The sequence below is a fragment of the Petromyzon marinus genome, chromosome 48 (genome assembly GCF_048934315.1).
Source record: "Petromyzon marinus isolate PM22_M1 ecotype Great Lakes invasive population chromosome 48, UKy_Petmar_22M1.pri1.0, whole genome shotgun sequence".
NCBI classification, from domain to species: domain Eukaryota; kingdom Metazoa; phylum Chordata; class Hyperoartia; order Petromyzontiformes; family Petromyzontidae; genus Petromyzon; species Petromyzon marinus.
The window spans coordinates 8,053,712-8,073,162 of NC_133714.1; the positions used below are offsets into that span (position 1 = coordinate 8,053,712).

Genomic DNA, 19,451 nt, shown 5'->3' on the forward strand with positions numbered 1-19,451 from the left:
CATGGGTGTCTTCCGGGTTTTTCCGATTACCTTCCAGGACCCTCTTGACAAAAGAACCTTGAGACTCGGTGAGGCTTTCCTGGGTAAACGAGCACAATCGTTAATTACCTACCTGATAGCTTAGTCGAGAGTAATTCCACGCCTGGTCACGGGGGGCTGTCGTTAAAGCGAGAGCCGGGGAAGTGCCACCCTCGCAACGTGCCGCCCCCCCCCCCCCCCCCTGCGATTCCGTCTGCAGGCACCGCCGATGATGTGGTCGATCACCCCGGCTTCCCGGTCCGCGACGCCAAGGTGCTCTTAACAGGTGCCTCACCGCCGGCCGCGACGCAATCCTTGGCGCGGCTCGCGCGTGCACGAACCCCGGCCCACCGCGTCGCGGCTCGCTGTGCCCACCGCTCGCGGGTCCCCGACGTTTGCACCACCGACTCCGCATCCGATTGTCATCTCTCCCGGCGTGGGGGTGGGGGGGGGGGAGACAAAATGAGAAGCACGTTGCGGAAACATCGGCAGTCGGCATCCTACGGAGGGACAGCAAAAATTGGCCGTGGCAATGCGTAAGTCCGACAACCGGCTGAGTTTAACCGTGCGGAGTACCCGCCGGGGAGGTGGGTGGCGGGGTTGGGTGACAGGACACAAGGCAGCTTCGCTCGACGGCCCAGCTTTGGTGTCTTTGTGTTTTGGCGGTGGCGCACATGGCCTCTAATCCGGCACCGTGGAGGAAGTGACGGTTGGTGGATCGCACAAGCGCTGTGAAGCGACCTTGCCGCGGGCGTCAAAGGAGGTGCCGTACCGTGGGTCGCCATGAGGATGCGGCACGGAAAATGTGAAACCCAACCTGTTCCGTCCGCACGGGATAGAGTGTTGCCCCCTTGCACGTGTGGGTTTTCTCTGGGTGTTCCGGCTTCCTCCCACATGGAAACTCCCACGTGGACTAATCGGCTGATAACACCTTCACATATAGAGGACCACACAAACATAGACAAATATAACACGAAACCATCCCACCCTACCAGGAAAAGCCCACTGAGGTCTTAATTTATTTTTCAGACGCGACCTGGCCACATATGATAGCTCAGCAAAGTGGCTTTTCACCTGGAAATATATAGCGGCAAAATAATCTAAATAACGTTGATGCACGTTGTTAAACGTGGAGCGAAAAAAACCGGAGGGCCTGAAGATAAAATCCATGCTACCACGGGGAGAGAGAGAGACACGCAAACTCCACATATACAGCAGCAGCAGGCGTCAGGGTTGGGATGAAACCCACGACCTCCTGTAAACCAGGCGAAGTAGTTAACATCTCCTAGCCACCCTGGTGATGATTAGAGAGAGAGAGACACGCACACTGTAAACATACAGCAGGCGTCAGGGTCGGGATCAAACCCACGACCTCCTGTATACCAGGCGAGGTAGTTAACATCACACCACCGCTATTACAGTCTCATCATCACCACCACCATCACATGTGTGTAGGCTTGGAGGAGGGAGAGTTACCGAGACGGGCATAGGAGTGGCAACCAGAGACTGACGACCAAAGGGGAAGAGAAGAGATGAGGTGAGGCGGTGTTGGTGGTGGTGATGATGATGACGGTGCTGTAATAGCGGTTCCTCTGGATGTCATCTCGGGTCTCAAGAACGCAACAACTCTGGGGATCGAGCAGAAGGGAGCGATGATCGGTGTCAGGTTCAGCATCCCTCCCAATTTGCCGTGTGTGTTCCCCCCCCCCCCCCCTCCCGGCTTTCAATGCACCGTGTGGTTTCGTCAGCTAGAGGAGGATCGAGTCAACACGTCGGCAGGCTTAGCAGCAGGTACATCGGCAGCAGTCAGCCACAAGTGAATTTTCGACCAACGATGCACAAGGGCGGCTACGGCAGCTCCGGGCAGAGGGGCCTACCTGGTCCTCAAAGCTTTTCATTACTTGGAAGTGCTGCTTCTCATCCAATGTTGTCTCCACTTCCAGCCTTCGACACGGTCGATGGTAACGATCACGCTCAGAAACTGACGCTACACACACACACTGGCTGTACACACGCACAGACGCTGGCTGTACACACAAACATACATTGGTTTACACACACACACTGGCTTACACACACACGCACTGGCTGTACACACACAGGCACCTGCTGTACACATACACACTTGTTGTACACACAAACCCTAACTCTACCCTGTCTGCATCCAACAACATCGCTTTCCCTGTCACTCACCCACACACCCCGACACACTCACCCACACACCCTGACACACTCACCCACACACCCCGACACACTCACCCACACACCCCGACACACTCACCCACACACCCCGACACACCCACACACCCCGACACACTCACCCACACACCCCGACACACTCACCCACACACCCCGACACATTCACCCACACACCCCGACACACTCACCCACACACCCCGACACACTCACCCACACACCCCGACACACTCACCCACACACCCCGACTCATTCACCCACACACCCCGACTCATTCACCCACACACCCCGACACATTCACCCACACACCCCGACACACTCACCCACACACCCCGACACACTCACCCACACACCCACACACCCCGACACATTCACCCACACACCCCGACACACTCACCCACACACCCCGACACATTCACCCACACACCCCGACACACTCACCCACACACCCCGACCCACTCACCCACACACCCTGACCCACTCACCCACACACACTGACACACTCACCCACACACCCTGACACACTCACCCACACACCCCGACACACTCACCCACACACCCCGACCCACTCACCCACACACCCTGACCCACTCACCCACACACCCCGACACACTCACCCACACACCCCGACCCACTCACCCACACACCCTGACCCACTCACCCACACACCCCGACACACTCACCCACACACCCTGACCCACTCACCCACACACCCTGACACACTCACCCACACACCCCGACACACTCACCCACACACCCCGACCCACTCACCCACACACCCTGACCCACTCACCCACACACCCCGACACACTCACCCACACAGCCTGACCCACTCACCCACACACCCCGACACACTCACCCACACACCCTGACCCACTCACCCACACACCCCGACACACTCACCCACACACCCCGACCCACTCACCCACACACCCTGACTCACTCACCCACACACCCCGACACATTCACCCACACACCCTGACACACTCACCCACACACCCCGACACACTCACCCACACACCACGACTTATTCACCCACACACCTCGACCCATTCACCCCCTGATCTAGAGAGAGACAGAGTGGAGTCTGTACGTTCTCCCCCTGATCTAGAGAGAGAGTGGAGTCTGTACGTTCTCCCTCTGATCTAGAGAGTGGAGTCTGTACGTTCTCCCCCTGATCTAGAGTGAGAGTGGAGTCTGTACGTCCTCCCCCTGATCTAGAGAGTGGAGTCTGTACGTTCTCCCTCTGATCTAGAGAGTGGAGTCTGTACGTTCTCTCCCTGGTCTGCACGAGTTTCCTCACCTTTCTACGATTTCCTCTCATAACTAAAGAATAACAACACCACCCCCAACCAATGTCACTGATTTTGGCCACAGCTTCCCGTCGCTGCACAGATTACCTGCAAATGACTCCATGGTGAAAGCGTGGCAGGACCCTCTTGAAAATAATCGTTGAAGCTCAATGAGGCTTCTCTGTGTAAATAAACAAGTAATAATACTCACTGGCTGGCTCGTACTGGGCCATCGTCGACTCAAAATGGGGGGTCGGGGGGGGGGAATGATTGAGGATTGGGGAGGCTCACAACCTGTTGTGTTTCTGTTACTTGCAGACACGTTTGATGACGTGCACGAGATGCAAGGTGATGACAACACCACTCACACTACACTCACCACTCACAATCACCACTCACACTACACTCACCACACACACTCACCACTCACACTACACTCACCACTCACACTACACTCACCACTCACAATCACCACTCACACTACACTCACCACTCACACTACACTCACACTACACTCACCACTCACACTACACACACTACACTTACCACTCACACTACACTCACCACTCACACTACACACACTACACTTACCACTCACACTACACTCACCACTCACACTACACTCACCACTCACACTACACACACTACACTTACCACTCACACTACACTCACCACTCACACTACACACACTACACTCACCACTCACACTACACTCACCACTCACACTACACTCACCACTCACAATCACCACTCACACTACACTCACCACTCACACTCACCACTCACACTACACTCACCACTCACAATCCCCACTCACCACTCACACTCACCACTCACACTACACTCACCACTCACACTACACTCACACTACACTCACCACTCACACTACACTCACCACTCACACTCACCACTCACACTACACTCACCACTCACACTACACTCACCACTCACACTACACTCACCACTCACACCACACTCACACTGCACTCACCACTCACACTACACTGACCACTCACCACTCACACTACACTCACCACTCACACTACACTCACCACTCACACTACACTCACCACTCACACTACACTCACACTACACTCACCACTCACTACACTCACACTACACTCACCACTCACACTACACTACACTCACCACTCACACTACACTCACACTGCACTCACCACTCACACTACACTCACCACTCACACTACACTCACCACTCACACTACACTCACTACTCACACTACACTCACCACTCACACTACACTGACCACTCACACTACACTCACCACTCACACTACACTCACCACTCACACTCACCACTCACACTACACTCACACTACATTCACCACTCAAACTACACTGACCACTCACCACTCACACTACACTCACCACTCACACTACACTCACACTACACTCACCACTCACACTACACTCACACTACACTCACCACTCACACTCACCACTCACACTACACTGACCACTCACACTACACTCACCACTCACACTCACACTACACTCACCACTCACACTACACTCACCACACACACTACACTCACCACACACACTACACTCACCACTCACACTCACCACTCACACTACACTCACCACTCACACTACACTCACCACTCACACTACACTCACCACACACACTACACTCACCACACACACTACACTCACCACTCACACTCACCACTCACACTACACTCACCACTCACACTACACTCACCACTCACACTACACTCACCACTCACACTACACTCACCACTCACACTACACTCACCACTCACACTACACTCACCACACACTGTTTCAACAAACCACACGTGGTTATTTGGTAAATTTTAACAAATGTTCAGACTAAAATAACTTAAAGACTAAGCAATTATTATGTTTTAATGCAACCGTTTAGCTAAATAAAAAACACGCTGTGCATCTTGACTTGTGGACGAACCTGTGGCAGTGTACTCAGCGGTAGATATCTGACTTAAATGTTCTTGTTTCTTTTCAGTGTTGATGAAATAACCACCCTAACAGGTGCTCACTCACAGCACTTGTCCCAAAAGTCGGTCAAGGCTGTACGGGGGATCTTTGTCTTTGTGTGTGTACAGCCACCATGGTTCCCAGCTTCGACAGCTTTCACAGAGGCCTCATCAAACCAGGTAGGGCGCCGCGGTGTCTAGGAGATGTTAACTACCTCGCCAGGTGCACAGGAGGTCGTGGGTTCGATCCCGACCCTGACTGTCTGTCATCATCATCAAGGTGGCTAGGAGATGTTAACTACCTCGCCTGGTGCACAGGAGGTCGTGGGTTCGATCCCGACCCTGACTGTCTGTCATCATCATCAAAGTGGCTAGGAGATGTTAACTACCTCGCCTGGTGCACAGGAGGTCGTGGGTTCGATCCCGACCCTGACTGTCTGTCATCATCAAGGTGGCTAGATGTTAACTACCTCGCCTGGTGCACAGGAGGTCGTGGGTTCGATCCCGACCCTGACTGTCTGTCATCATCATCAAGGTGGCTAGGAGATGTTAACTACTTCGCCTGGTGCACAGGAGGTCGTGGGTTTGATTCCAACCCTGACGTCTGCTGTATATTTGGGAGTTTGTTGTGTCTCTCTCCCCGTGGTCGCGTGGATTTTTCTCCGGGTCCTCCGGTTTTTCCCTCCACATTTAAAATCAACATCATCACGCGTTTAGAGTATGGGGCCGTCCATAAATGACGTCACACAATTTTGGACGATTTCTGACCCCCCCTCCCTCGTCACACGGCGTCACATAAAGTCAGACCCCCCCCCCCCTCAAATATGACGTCACAACGCTCTGCCCCTCCCCCCCCAAAAACATATTTCCATTTTGAAAATAAAACGTGCTTCAAATCGCGTTAAACTATTGTCATTGCAGTGCGTATTTAATGTGGCGCTGCACTGATGTTGTAGGAGTGTTATAACAATTAGCGTTGTTAAAACAATTATATATTTATTAAAGGTTGCGCATGTTGATGTGACGTCACATTTCTCAAATCACCCTTCCTCGTCACACATCGTCACAAATGTCTGACCCCCCCCCCACCCCCCCAGGTGCGTGACGTCATTTATGGACGGCCCCCTATTTGGCTGCTAAAAATTCCCACGTGATGATGATAAGCCATTTCGTTGAGCGATCATTTGTGGCGAGGTCGCTTCTGAAAAAGAGCCACGCAGCTCAGTGGGGGGGGCCTTACGTTGGTAAAATTGAAAAGTTGAATAAAAATAGGTAACTCCGGCTTTCCACGGCCTAGCGATGCTGCGGTAGATAAACTAGAGGCTCAGCCCTGCAATTGCTTGATCACGCCTTCGCTATGGTGGGTGGGTGGGAGGGGGGGTCCCCTCTTACCCACCCCTCCACCTCCTCGCTGGCCGGACGCCTTTGGTGTGGTGCGAAACATCGGGGGACGCTCGCAGCCAAGCGTAACCGGGAGAATAAAAAACCGCTACGCGGGCTGTCTTGGCAAAAAATGACATTTCAGAAACCTCGCTATGAAGCGTAAACTATGATGATGGGGGTAAAAAAAAGAAGAGAGGAATGGCTTTAACCCTTTTGGGCAATAAATAGAGCTGTCCAAGTGTCCAAACGCAAAAAAATAAGACTCCTCTTACAAAGGCATCAAGTTTGCAAACAACAAAAAGCCCACACGTACTTGCGTTAAACAGCATGCAAAAATAAACCACATGCGTTGTCGATGTCTGCATTGCACTTCCAACATCCCAGCGCCCGTATTTATTTCCAGAAAGGCTAAAAGCCTTTGTCCTCTTCATTGGTATCGCCTTGATGCTGGCAAAAAACGGGTCCCACCACATACGCGAGCCAAAAACTAGGCCAAGCCATGCCCAGTAGGAGTCACTGTGTGTTCGTGGCACGGCCATGCGTCCCCCTCGTTGCCTTAACCCTGCCGCCCCCCCGCCCTCTCCCCGTGCCACGCAGAACGTCCTCCCACGGTTCTCCACCTTCCGAGCAAAAACATCACGCTCTGCTTCTCATCGCACGGCTCGGACAGAAAGACGATCGTGCTCTTGGAGGATCCCCAGTCAGGTGACACGGTCATGAATAAGATGAATACTAACAACAGTTGGTACGGCAACGATATGTATTGCTACACTTGATTTTTATTTTAACATCTGCTGAAAAATCGACGACACATTGAATACGCTTATTTAACGTACCGTCAATTTGGTTTAATATGTTGTCGATGTTTGAACAAGTGTGTGTGTGTTAAATTTCGATTTAAAGCTTTCGTGACTGCAGGGATTCACATTCTTGGTTCTATTCGGTAAAGTCACCACGTAGAAGGGGAAATAATAAAATAATAAAAATAAAACAATAAAATTCTTTACGACGTTTCGATTGCAACACAAGCAAATCATCATCATCATCGGGTGTGAAAACCACAGCGAGAACGAATCGGAACACAGCAACAAACATCATTGCCATAGGTTGGTATTGGCGCTGGTCAACCTTACGGTGCAGAGCTCCCACCACGAGCCGTGTGTCGCACACACGGCCCCTCGACTCGCAATCACAACGTTTATACGGCAGGAGGAATCCGAGGAGCTATGAAGCTTGTTTTCTCACAGACGGGGTAAGAACGTTACGGCAACAGTTACAAAACAACAAACGGAACAGTAGACCAAAGCGCAGGAAAAAAGCAAAACAAATCACCGTGAACACAGCAACAAACATCATTGCCATAGGTTGGTATTGGCGCTGGTCAACCTTACGGTGCAGAGCTCCCACCACGAGCCGTGTGTCGCACACACGGCCCCTCGACTCGCAATCACAACGTTTATACGGCAGGAGGAATCCGAGGAGCTATGAAGCTTGTTTTCTCACAGACGGGCTAAGAACGTTACGGCAACAGTTACAAAACAACAAACGGAACAGTAGACCAAAGCGCAGGAAAAAGCAAAACAAATCACCTTGAACACGCGCGTACACATTGTTAGCACGGCCGGCTACGTACGCCGGCGAAGAAGTCCGAAGAAGTCCAACGTACGTACACACGCGCTGCACAGTTGGGTGATTAGCGGGGTCACGTTTGGAACGGGCTGCCCGATTGGGACGAGGGCAGGGGAAAGCTTTGAATACTCTTTGGTTCTTTCGGTAAAGTCACGTAGGTAGAAATAAAATAAAACAAATCGCGACGTCTCGATCGCAACACAAGCGTCCGTCATCAGGTGGGACAACCACAGCAGGAAAATGCTGATGTAGGCGGGAGAGCTGCCGTGGCAAGAGGTTATATAGGTGAGAAAGGGGGGAGGAGCAAGGGGGGAGAGAGAGAGGGGGGGAGTATGGGGAGGGCCGCGTGAGCGCAAGGGGAAGAGGACGTGAGGCTGGGGGGGTGGGGAAGTGGGCGGGGCTAGAAGTGGAAAGCTCAGTGTGGACACGGGGGGGAAAACATTCCTTGTCCCTCTTTTAACGTCCACGGAAGTCAGGCGGCGGGATAGAGCGTTGCCCCATCGCGCACGCGTGGTGCGCTGGTCTCCTGTTGCGTGTGAAGTGACGCCGGCACGTGTAATTATTTACGTTGCCTCTATTTCGGACACAGCGCTGTCTCGGCCCGGGCTTGTTCTTGTGGCTTGGACTTCCGTCTCCTCTCGAACGTCCACGCTCCTCGAGCCTCTCTCGAACATTCCTTGCCCCTGTTTTTCCCCTTAGCCAATCCCTGTCCTCCTTTCAAAAACGGATCTCCTCTCTTCCCACCAACCCCTTTCCCTCCAACCTCTTCAAAGCCTACTTCCCGACCAATCCCTGCGGAGGCCTCTTTCGGTCAATCGGGAGACCTTGGTTTTTATTTTCGAAATAGCCGCCAGGCTGCTCGTTGGCATGGGGTCATTTTCGGACATTCCGCACGTATAAACACCCACCCTTCACCATTTCCCGTTTCCGAGACGGTCTGCGAGTCGCCGGGTGCTGGGTGTCCCGTTTCCCGCGAGCGGCTCGGCGTTTGTTTTCTTTGGGGGGGGGGGGGGGGCGTCGCGCCAGCGCCGCTGTTTTTAAAGAGGTCGTTGCTCACCGCAGAGAACTGTAGCGACACGATCGCCGCCATACCAACGATAGCCGGTGGCAAACCTGTGCCGCGCGCCCTCCCCCGTTGCCTTTTACTTCCCGAGAAATGACCGAATGAAATGCACGCAATCATTAATGTGTCAACAACATCATTCTTCAGTCATCCTCAAACAATCATCAGAATTATTGTAATCAATTAAACTCTATCATTATCCTATTATATTTAACGACTGGTATCTGTCATCCCAATGGTGGATCGTAAATACATCCAGCAATCATCGCTACCTAGAGCCATCATTATCTAAATGTCATCGACATCAACATCTTTATCATTACCACCAAACCATCAATCAATGGCTTTCATCAGGTTGACACACTTATCTCGGCCTCGCTGTGCGCTGCGTTGCACCACTATCCGAGTAGTTAACCTCGCATTCAATAAACCTTCAGAGCCAGGGTGAACATGCGACTCCAAACGTATTTGATGAATTGAACGAGGTAAAACTGATGGAAAAAACACAGCACAAATACAGCATCTGTTAATACTTGGAAATATCAATACAATGAATGAACACTACAGCATCATAACATTGTCTTAGATAACATGAAACTCAACAATAGACCCTGGATGGACCAGGCACCCACATTAGTACTGAACAGCTATACAAGAGAGTAAGCTACTGTGTTAAGTAAGGGCACATCATGTAATCACCATACTGCAGCCGAAATGTACAGCACCACACATAACACTGAACTGTGGATGAGATATTTCGTCATCCTTGCTCTCAAGATCACAATGAGGTTACATGGGTACAAGTCTGACTCGACTTATTAAATTACAAGTAATATTCACAATAAGGCACGTGGCAGGCTTCGTTGTTAACTAGGCCTCATATTTATCATAACAATTAAACAGCATTATAAAGGCATTTACATCATTATAACGGCCATTCTAACATTATAATAGCATTCCCAGCATTATAAGAACATAAACGAACTTACAGACAATGCTTCTTAAAGTCCCACAATGAACAGATGCACCCGCCTTCACTGGGACGCTATTTGTGCCACCATTTTGTACTCTGTGTAATGGCTGACACGCCGCCGCGTGGCTGAGAGAATCCTAAATCGGAACTTACTGGTCACGTGACCAAACTCAACCTCCAAACAGGAAATTCCTGTGTACACACACCCCCACACCTGCCGTGAGGCAGAACAACACTCGTGCCTCACAACACCAAGGCCCTGAGTTCGATTCTTTGACCTGGGTCACCTTCCTGGGTGGACTTTGCATTTTATCTCCCTCTGTTCCGCGTGGGTTCCCTCCGGGTTCGCCAGTTTCCTACCACGCTCCCCTCCCGGCGCCTGCGCATCGGGGGGGGGGGGGGGTGCAGTTGCACCGCCTGCATACTCTCCAACTACACCACTAAGTGGAGCCCTAGGGCCAAGCCTTATTGTGAGCTTTACGAGCCTCTAGAATGAACAGTGAACCCGAAGGCAGACTTAGCCTGGAAGGGTACCATGAGTCCAAATGGTGGAGCACGATTGGCGTGGGCCCTGTGCAAGGAAGGAAGTGGGCCGCTCCCTCTCCAATTCCCCCCCGCCGTACCTGGGCACCTCTGGCCCTCCAGCCACAGTGCCGGCCGCACCACACGATAGCTAGGCCACTGTCCTTTGGTCCGCATTAAAAATACAATATGCTTTAGGTCCGTTGACCCGGCCTCCCAGATTATTACGTGAAACCAGGGGCACGTGTTCAAGCAAAGGAAACGCTGCAATGGCTTTGACCTTGCGGCTCACCATCGGAGGAGTCAGGCTTTGTTAAACAATCGCCGCCGGTTTTCGGCGGCGATTGAATAGGGGCCCCCGTGAGCGCAGTAATCAAATGTGTTTTCTCGAATTTCATTTGAGGCGGCGTCCTTTGAGGCTTCGGAGGTCAGGGCTCTGAGCTGGCGCAGCCGAGACGCCCGGTTCGGATCGATTAAACCCTTGCTCTCAAGCGCGACGATTGTACCCAAACAACAAAAGGGCAGCCCTATCGCATCCGGACTCGGTTCTGCATTTCACTTGGGCCAAATTTCAGCGCGGAGGATTCACCGCATCGGATTGAGCGGCAAGCGGTCCGAGCGAGGGAGCACTCTTCCACAATGCGTGGACCAGGGTGTGCATGACTTACCAAAATAAGAGATTTCAGAAATACTTCTGCGATATCCGCTTTCCCTTGTGCCATTCGCAACGTAGTGGGGGCGGGGGGAGGGGTTGGATATTTTTTACAGGAATTCAGAAAGGGATTCTTCGTCTTGTGATGTTACACCGATAGCACGGGAGAAAATAAATTGGGGGGGGGGGGAGGGGGAGATGACGATCGTTTTTAATGGGGAAAGAGCGAATAATAATAATACACTGTAACGTGATAACAACTGTAATGTCAATAGCTTCAAAAAGTCAAAGAGTCTCTCCATTTGTTCGCCATCGTTGTCAACGCGTGGCCTGGAATCTTCTCTCCAGGTGGTCTCCAGAGTCCGGAGGCGACACATTTCTCGTGGAATTTTGTTGCAAATTCTCAGAACTGTCAAAACATTGTTTTGAAGCACGCTGCGTGCATTATCACCGCGTTACGAGGGAGGGGGGTGGGGGAGGACGTCAACATAGGCCTCCAGTCCGCGTGTTGTCCGCGGTGCCGATTCCCGGGCCCACCGATCAAGTCGACTTCGGGGCCATGGTCGGTTTGCTTGAGTCAGTGGGTAATCTGGGGGTGAGCCCAGCCTCGCCACCACGGTGATTCAGTCGGCTCGGTGACCCTTTTACAGCCCCCAAGGAATTGTCTTGGAGGTCTCTCTTCGCCAGGTCGAATAATGTCGTGAAGGTATTCACACCTGATGATGATTGCTTGTGTTACAGTCGAAACGTCGTGAGAATTTTATTGTTTTATATTTTTATTATTTTGTTTCCCTTCTACGTGACTTTACCGAACGAACCAAGAATTTGAATCCCTGCAGTCACGAAAGCTATAAATCAAAATTGAATGTTGTGAACGGTTTTATTCATTTGGTCTACTGTTATTTTGATTGCCTCGTTAATCGGTTAATTGAATGGTTAGGTAAATGTTTGATTGATTGACTCATTGATGTGTTGAAATATGCTCACTCAATTGACTTGTTTCTTGAATTATTTTGCATTGATTGCTCCATTGGAAGCAGAGGCAACGAAAGTAAGTCTCTTCCAGACTTCAGGAAGAGCATAGAAGACAAATGTTCCACTGTCACTGAACGTTCTAGTGTCACACCACTGAACGTTCCAGTGTCACGGCACTGAACGTTCCACCGTCACGCCGCTGAACGTTCCAGTGTCATGCCGCTGAACGTTCCAGTGTCACGCCACTGAACGTTCCACTGTCACTGAACGTTCCAGTGTCACGCCACTGAACGTTCCAGCGGCACGCCGCTGAATGTTCCAGTGTCACGCCGCTGAACGTTCCAGTGTCACACCACTGAACGTTCCAGTGTCATGCCGCTGAATGTTCCAGTGTCATGCCGCTGAACGTTCCAGTGTCACGCCTCTGAACGTTCCAGTGTCACACCACTGAACGTTCCAGTGTCACACCACTGAACGTTCCAGTGTCATGCCGCTGAACGTTCCAGTGTCATGCCGCTGAACATTCCAGTGTCAATGCCACTGAACGTTCCAGTGTCATGCCGCTGAACGTTCCAGTGTCACGCCTCTGAACGTTCCAGTGTCACACCACTGAACGTTCCAGTGTCATGCCGCTGAACGTTCCAGTGTCATGCCACTGAACGTTCCACTGTCACTGAACGTTCCAGTGTCACGCCGCTGAACGTTCCAGTGTCACGCCACTGAACGTTCCAGTGTCACGCCGCTGAACGTTCCAGTGTCATGCCGCTGAACGTTCCAGTGTCATGCCGCTGAACGTTCCAGTGTCACGCCTCTGAACGTTCCAGTGTCACACCACTGAACGTTCCAGTGTCACACCACTGAACGTTCCAGTGTCATGCCGCTGAACGTTCCAGTGTCATGCCGCTGAACATTCCAGTGTCAATGCCACTGAACGTTCCAGTGTCATGCCGCTGAACGTTCCAGTGTCACGCCTCTGAACGTTCCAGTGTCACACCACTGAACGTTCCAGTGTCATGCCGCTGAACGTTCCAGTGTCATGCCGCTGAACGTTCCAGTGTCACGCCTCTGAACGTTCCAGTGTTACACCGCTGAACGTTCCAGTGTCACACCACTGAACGTTCCAGTGTCATGCCGCTGAACGTTCCAGTTTCAATGCCACAGAACGTTCCAGTGTCACGCCTCTGAACATTCCAGTGTCACGCCTCTGAACGTTCCAGTGTCACGCCTCTGAACGTTCCACCGTCATGCCGCTGAACGTTCCAGTGTCATGCCGCTGAACGTTCCAGTGTCAATGCCACTGAACGTTCCAGTGTCATGCCGCTGAACGTTCCAGTGTCACGCCTCTGAACGTTCCAGTGTTACACCGCTGAACGTTCCAGTGTCACGCCTCTGAATGTTCCAGTGTCACACCACTGAACGTTCCAGTGTCACACCACTGAACGTTCCAGTGTCATGCCGCTGAACGTTCCAGTGTCATGCCGCTGAACGTTCCAGTGTCACGCCTCTGAACGTTCCAGTGTCACGCCGCTGAACGTTCCAGTGTCACGCCACTGAACGTTCCAGTGTCACGCCGCTGAACGTTCCAGTGTCACGCCGCTGAACGTTCCAGTGTCACACCACTGAACGTTCCAGTGTCATTCCACTGAACGTTCCAGTGTCATGCTGCTGAACGTTCCAGTGTCACGCCGCTGAACATTCCAGTGTCATGCCGCTGAACGCTCCAGTGTCATGCCACTGAACGTTCCAGTGTCAATGCCACTGAACGTTCCAGTGTCATGCCGCTGAACGTTCCAGTGTCACGCCTCTGAATGTTCCAGTGTCACACCACTGAACGTTCCAGTGTCACACCACTGAACGTTCCAGTGTCATGCCGCTGAACGTTCCAGTGTCATGCCGCTGAACGTTCCAGTGTCACGCCTCTGAACGTTCCAGTGTCACACCACTGAACGTTCCAGTGTCATGCCGCTGAACGTTCCAGTGTCATGCCGCTGAACGTTCCAGTGTCACGCCTCTGAACGTTCCAGTGTCACACCACTGAACGTTCCAGTGTCATGCCGCTGAACGTTCCAGTGTCACGCCACTGAACGTTCCAGTGTCACGCCGCTGAACGTTCCAGTGTCATGCCGCTGAACGTTCCAGTGTCACACCACTGAACGTTCCAGTGTCATTCCACTGAACGTTCCAGGGTCATGCTGCTGAACGTTCCAGTGTCACGCCGCTGAACATTCCAGTGTCATGCCGCTGAACGCTCCAGTGTCATGCCACTGAACGTTCCAGTGTCAATGCCACTGAACGTTCCAGTGTCATGCCGCTGAACGTTCCAGTGTCACGCCTCTGAACGTTCCAGTGTTACACCGCTGAACGTTCCAGTGTCACGCCTCTGAATGTTCCAGTGTCACACCACTGAACGTTCCAGTGTCACACCACTGAACGTTCCAGTGTCATGCCGCTGAACGTTCCAGTGTCATGCCGCTGAACGTTCCAGTGTCACGCCTCTGAACGTTCCAGTGTCACACCACTGAACGTTCCAGTGTCATGCCGCTGAACGTTCCAGTGTCACACCAGTGAACGTTCCACCGTCACGCCGCTGAACGTTCCAGTGTCATGCCGCTGAACGTTCCAGTGTCACGCCACTGAACGTTCCAGTGTCATGCCGCTGAACGTTCCAGTGTCAAGCCTCTGAACATTCCAGTGTCACACCACTGAACGTTCCAGTGTCACGCCACTGAACGTTCCACCGTCACGCCGCTGAACGTTCCAGTGTCATGCTGCTGAACGTTCCAGTGTCACGCCGCTGAACATTCCAGTGTCATGCCGCTGAACGCTCCAGTGTCATGCCACTGAACGTTCCAGTGTCAATGCCACTGAACGTTCCAGTGTCATGCCGCTGAACGTTCCAGTGTCACACCACTGAACGTTCCAGTGTCATGCCACTGAACGTTCCAGTGTCATGCCGCTGAACGTTCCAGTGTCAATGCCACTGAACGTTCCAGTGTCATGCCGCTGAACGTTCCAGTGTCACGCCTCTGAACGTTCCAGTGTTACACCGCTGAACGTTCCAGTGTCACACCACTGAACGTTCCAGTGTCATGCCGCTGAACGTTCCAGTGTCAATGCCATAGAACGTTCCAGTGTCACACCACTGAACGTTCCAGTGTCACGCCTCTGAACATTCCAGTGTCACGCCTCTGAACGTTCCAGTGTCACGCCTCTGAACGTTCCACCGTTATGCCGCTGAACGTTCCAGTGTCATGCCGCTGAACGTTCCAGTGTCAATGCCACTGAACGTTCCAGTGTCATGCCGCTGAACGTTCCAGTGTCACGCCTCTGAACGTTCCAGTGTTACACCGCTGAACGTTCCAGTGTCACGCCTCTGAATGTTCCAGTGTCACACCACTGAACGTTCCAGTGTCACACCACTGAACGTTCCAGTGTCATGCCGCTGAACGTTCCAGTGTCATGCCGCTGAACTTTCCAGTGTTACACCGCTGAACGTTCCAGTGTCACGCCAGTGAACGTTCCACCGTCACGCCGCTGAACGTTCCAGTGTCATGCCGCTGAACGTTCCAGTGTCACGCCACTGAACGTTCCAGTGTCATGCCGCTGAATGTTCCAGTGTCAAGCCTCTGAACGTTCCAGTGTCACACCACTGAACGTTCCAGTGTCACGCCACTGAACGTTCCACCGTCACGCCGCTGAACGTTCCAGTGTCATGCTGCTGAACGTTCCAGTGTCACGCCGCTGAACATTCCAGTGTCATGCCGCTGAACGCTCCAGTGTCAATGCCACTGAACGTTCCAGTGTCAATGCCACTGAACGTTCCAGTGTCATGCCGCTGAACGTTCCAGTGTCACACCACTGAACGCTCCAGTGTCATGCCACTGAACGTTCCAGTGTCATGCCGCTGAACGTTCCAGTGTCAATGCCACTGAACGTTCCAGTGTCATGCCGCTGAACGTTCCAGTGTCACGCCTCTGAACGTTCCAGTGTCATTCCACTGAACGTTCCACTGTCACTGAACGTTCCAGTGTCACACCGCTGAACGTTCCAGTGTCATACCACTGAATGTTCCAGTGTCACACCGCTGAACGTTCTAGTATCATGCCGCTGAACGTACCAGTGTCATACCACTTAACATTCCACCGTCACACCACAGAACGTTCCAGTGTCACACCACAGAACGTTCAGTGTCACGCCGTTGAACGTTCCAGTGTCACACCGTTGAACGTTCCAGTGTCACACCACTGAACATTCCACCGTCACACCACTGAACATTCCACCGTCACACCACTGAACGTTCCAGTGTCACGCTGCCGAACATTATATTGTCACACCGCTGAACGTCGCGCTGCTGTGCACATTCCGCGCAACGGGTGCAGGGGTGTTGGTGAGCGCCAAGGTGGGCACCAACCACAGAAACAGCTGGCACGGCTATTCTGAGGTCAACATCCAGGTCCCGACCGACCAGGGCAGCCTGAAGATCCACGTGACCGCCACCCACCTGCACCTCAACCTGCCACACAACTTGAGCGTGTCCCTGCAGACGAACAGCAACTACCAGATCGACAACGTCACTGTGCGTGTGGAATGGGACAAGGCGGTGGTCGTGAGCGTCGCCGGCGGCGTGGAGATCGTGGCGTCGATCCACGGCGCCAAGCGCCGACATCAGCTGGCGCTGTCCGTTCTGAATCCGCGAGGGCTGTCGCCAGCGACCAAGGGGCTCCTGGGTGAGTGAGCGGACCGGGAGTCTTGCACCATTTGTCCCAACTGTCATGCCGGAGCGTCGAATCGACCCGGCGACGGTTGGGAATGCCAGTCCGGTGTGGCAACCCTTACACCGCCGTGGCAGCTCCCAGCTCCGTATCAGCGCCCTTCAAAAAAAATTCTCGAATTTCCCCTCGTCCGAAATGCGAGACATCGCAGACCGTCGCGACAATTCCCTGGGCGTCTCTCGCTCCTAAACGATGAAACTGAACTATGCTATTTTATTTGACTGGGTAAGGCCCCACTGAGCTGCACAGCTATTTTTCAGAAGCGACCTGACTATGACAAATGATTGCTCAACGGAGGAGCGGCTTATTGTCACGTGGAAGTTTACAGCAGCCAAATACTCTTAATCGCGTGATGTTGATTCTAAATGCGGAGGGAAAAACCGGAGGACCCGGAGAAAGATTCACACATCCACGGGGAGAGACACAGGCAAACTCCAGATATACAACAGGCGTCACGGTCGGGATCAAACCCCCTATTTGTATGCCAGGCGAGGTAGTTAACATCTCACCACCTTGGCGTCTCAAGACGTTCCTCGTGGGGATTTGGGATTGCGACTCTCTGCTGCATCGCCATCCCAGTTTAAAGGCGGCCTTCGTGCACTCACGAGGAGGACCTCAAGAGAACTCGAGACGCACCCAATCGGAGAGCGGTCGCGACGGGCGACGAGGGATCGTGGGGAGACGTTAGAACCCCATGCCGATATAAAGGCGGTCCGAGTGGCTGTGCTGCAGGAGGGGACTGCGTGCCCATCATTCAGACCTCCTGAACACGGCTAAGCCAAGGGAACTGGCGTGTGCGGAACCCGACAGGGGTTGAAGGGGTGTGCCAGGATTGGCTGTCGAAACGTCCGGAGATGAAACGACCACGGCTACGGTCGGGGCGTCTTCTTGCCGAGATCTCTTTGCCCCTTACTCAACATTGTTGAGATGTCAAGCTCTCTCTCTACCCCCCCCCCCCATCCCAGGCGTGCTTCTGCACCAGAACGTGAGGCTGCTTCCTCCTCCCCACATTGCCGCGTACCCCGGGCTGAGCACACACCTGGCCCCGTCCATCTCCATCGGCTCGCGCACGCTGAGCGTCCTGAGGAAGGACCTGGAGCCCGCGACCTCGGAGTCACCGTCGGAGTGCCTGCAGACCGACTTCGCGCTGCTGGGCGCCTAGGCTCTCGCGTCGGTCGCCACGTCGGGAGCGAAGAGAATTTCCCCCCCGACGATTTCGCCCGGCCACCGTCATCACTGCTCACTTGTCGTCGCCGAGTCACGGGCGCTCGTTCATTATAGGAGGGGTCCCGGCTACGTCTCACGGATCGACGATTTCCGTGGGGTTTTTTTGTTTGTTCCTAATCGTTGAAATTTTTTTCTGGTTTCGTGGGCCGTGTCGCCCACAATTCGCATCCACCATGAACACAAACCACGCGAGGCTAAATGATTAATAACAGGCGCTGCCGGCGGCGAGGTGTTAACTACCTCGCCTGGTATACAGGAAGCGGTGGGTTCGATCACGACGCTGACGCCTGCTGTATATTTGGAGTTTGCGTGTCTCTCTCTCTCTCCCCGTGGCCGTGTGGCTTTTTCTCCAGGTCCTCCGGGTTTTCCCCCCTCCACATTTCGAATCAACATCGCGTGTTTTAGAGTATTTGGACGCAATAAATGTACGCGTGATGACAAGCCACTTCGATGAGCTGTCATTTGTGGCCAAGTCACTTCCGAAAAAGAACTGCGTAGCTCAGTGGGCCTGGCAACATAAAAAATAAAAAGTTAAAACAGTTTTAATACACCCGCGGTATTAACCAGGGCGGCTATAAGGTTCGAACCACGAACCTCTGCAACAGCGGTGGAAACTGTGCGGTCATCCCGAATCGTGGCGTTCCACCCGATGCCGCGTGACGAAAGACGGCTCGCAACTCCCAAACGTTTGGCGTTTGGCGACGCTTTCAAGCGTCCGTGCGCGTCACGTCAGGGCACCTGCGGGCGATCGATATAATAACAAAAAAACG

The 19,451-nt window shown here is 53.0% G+C and overlaps 1 protein-coding gene across 2 annotated transcripts in view; it reads left to right on the forward strand.

Annotated features, from left to right (window-relative positions):
* The window catches only part of LOC116952693 (inter-alpha-trypsin inhibitor heavy chain H4-like), a 34,004-nt gene extending 14,882 nt beyond the window's left edge, over window positions 1–19,122 (forward strand). Inside the window, exons 10-16 of one of the 2 annotated variants that reach the window (XM_032972279.2) lie at window positions 239–304; window positions 1,767–1,979; window positions 3,825–3,854; window positions 5,615–5,665; window positions 7,466–7,573; window positions 17,062–17,409; window positions 18,420–19,122. In XM_032972279.2, the coding sequence (XP_032828170.1) occupies window positions 239–304; window positions 1,767–1,979; window positions 3,825–3,854; window positions 5,615–5,665; window positions 7,466–7,573; window positions 17,062–17,409; window positions 18,420–18,616 (1,013 nt within the window). In that variant the 3' untranslated portion in view covers window positions 18,617–19,122. The remainder of the gene's footprint in view (window positions 1–238; window positions 305–1,766; window positions 1,980–3,824; window positions 3,855–5,614; window positions 5,666–7,465; window positions 7,574–17,061; window positions 17,410–18,419) is intronic. The other variant, XM_076074510.1, reaches the window with a different exon arrangement.
* Window positions 19,123–19,451: the final 329 nt, after the last annotated feature.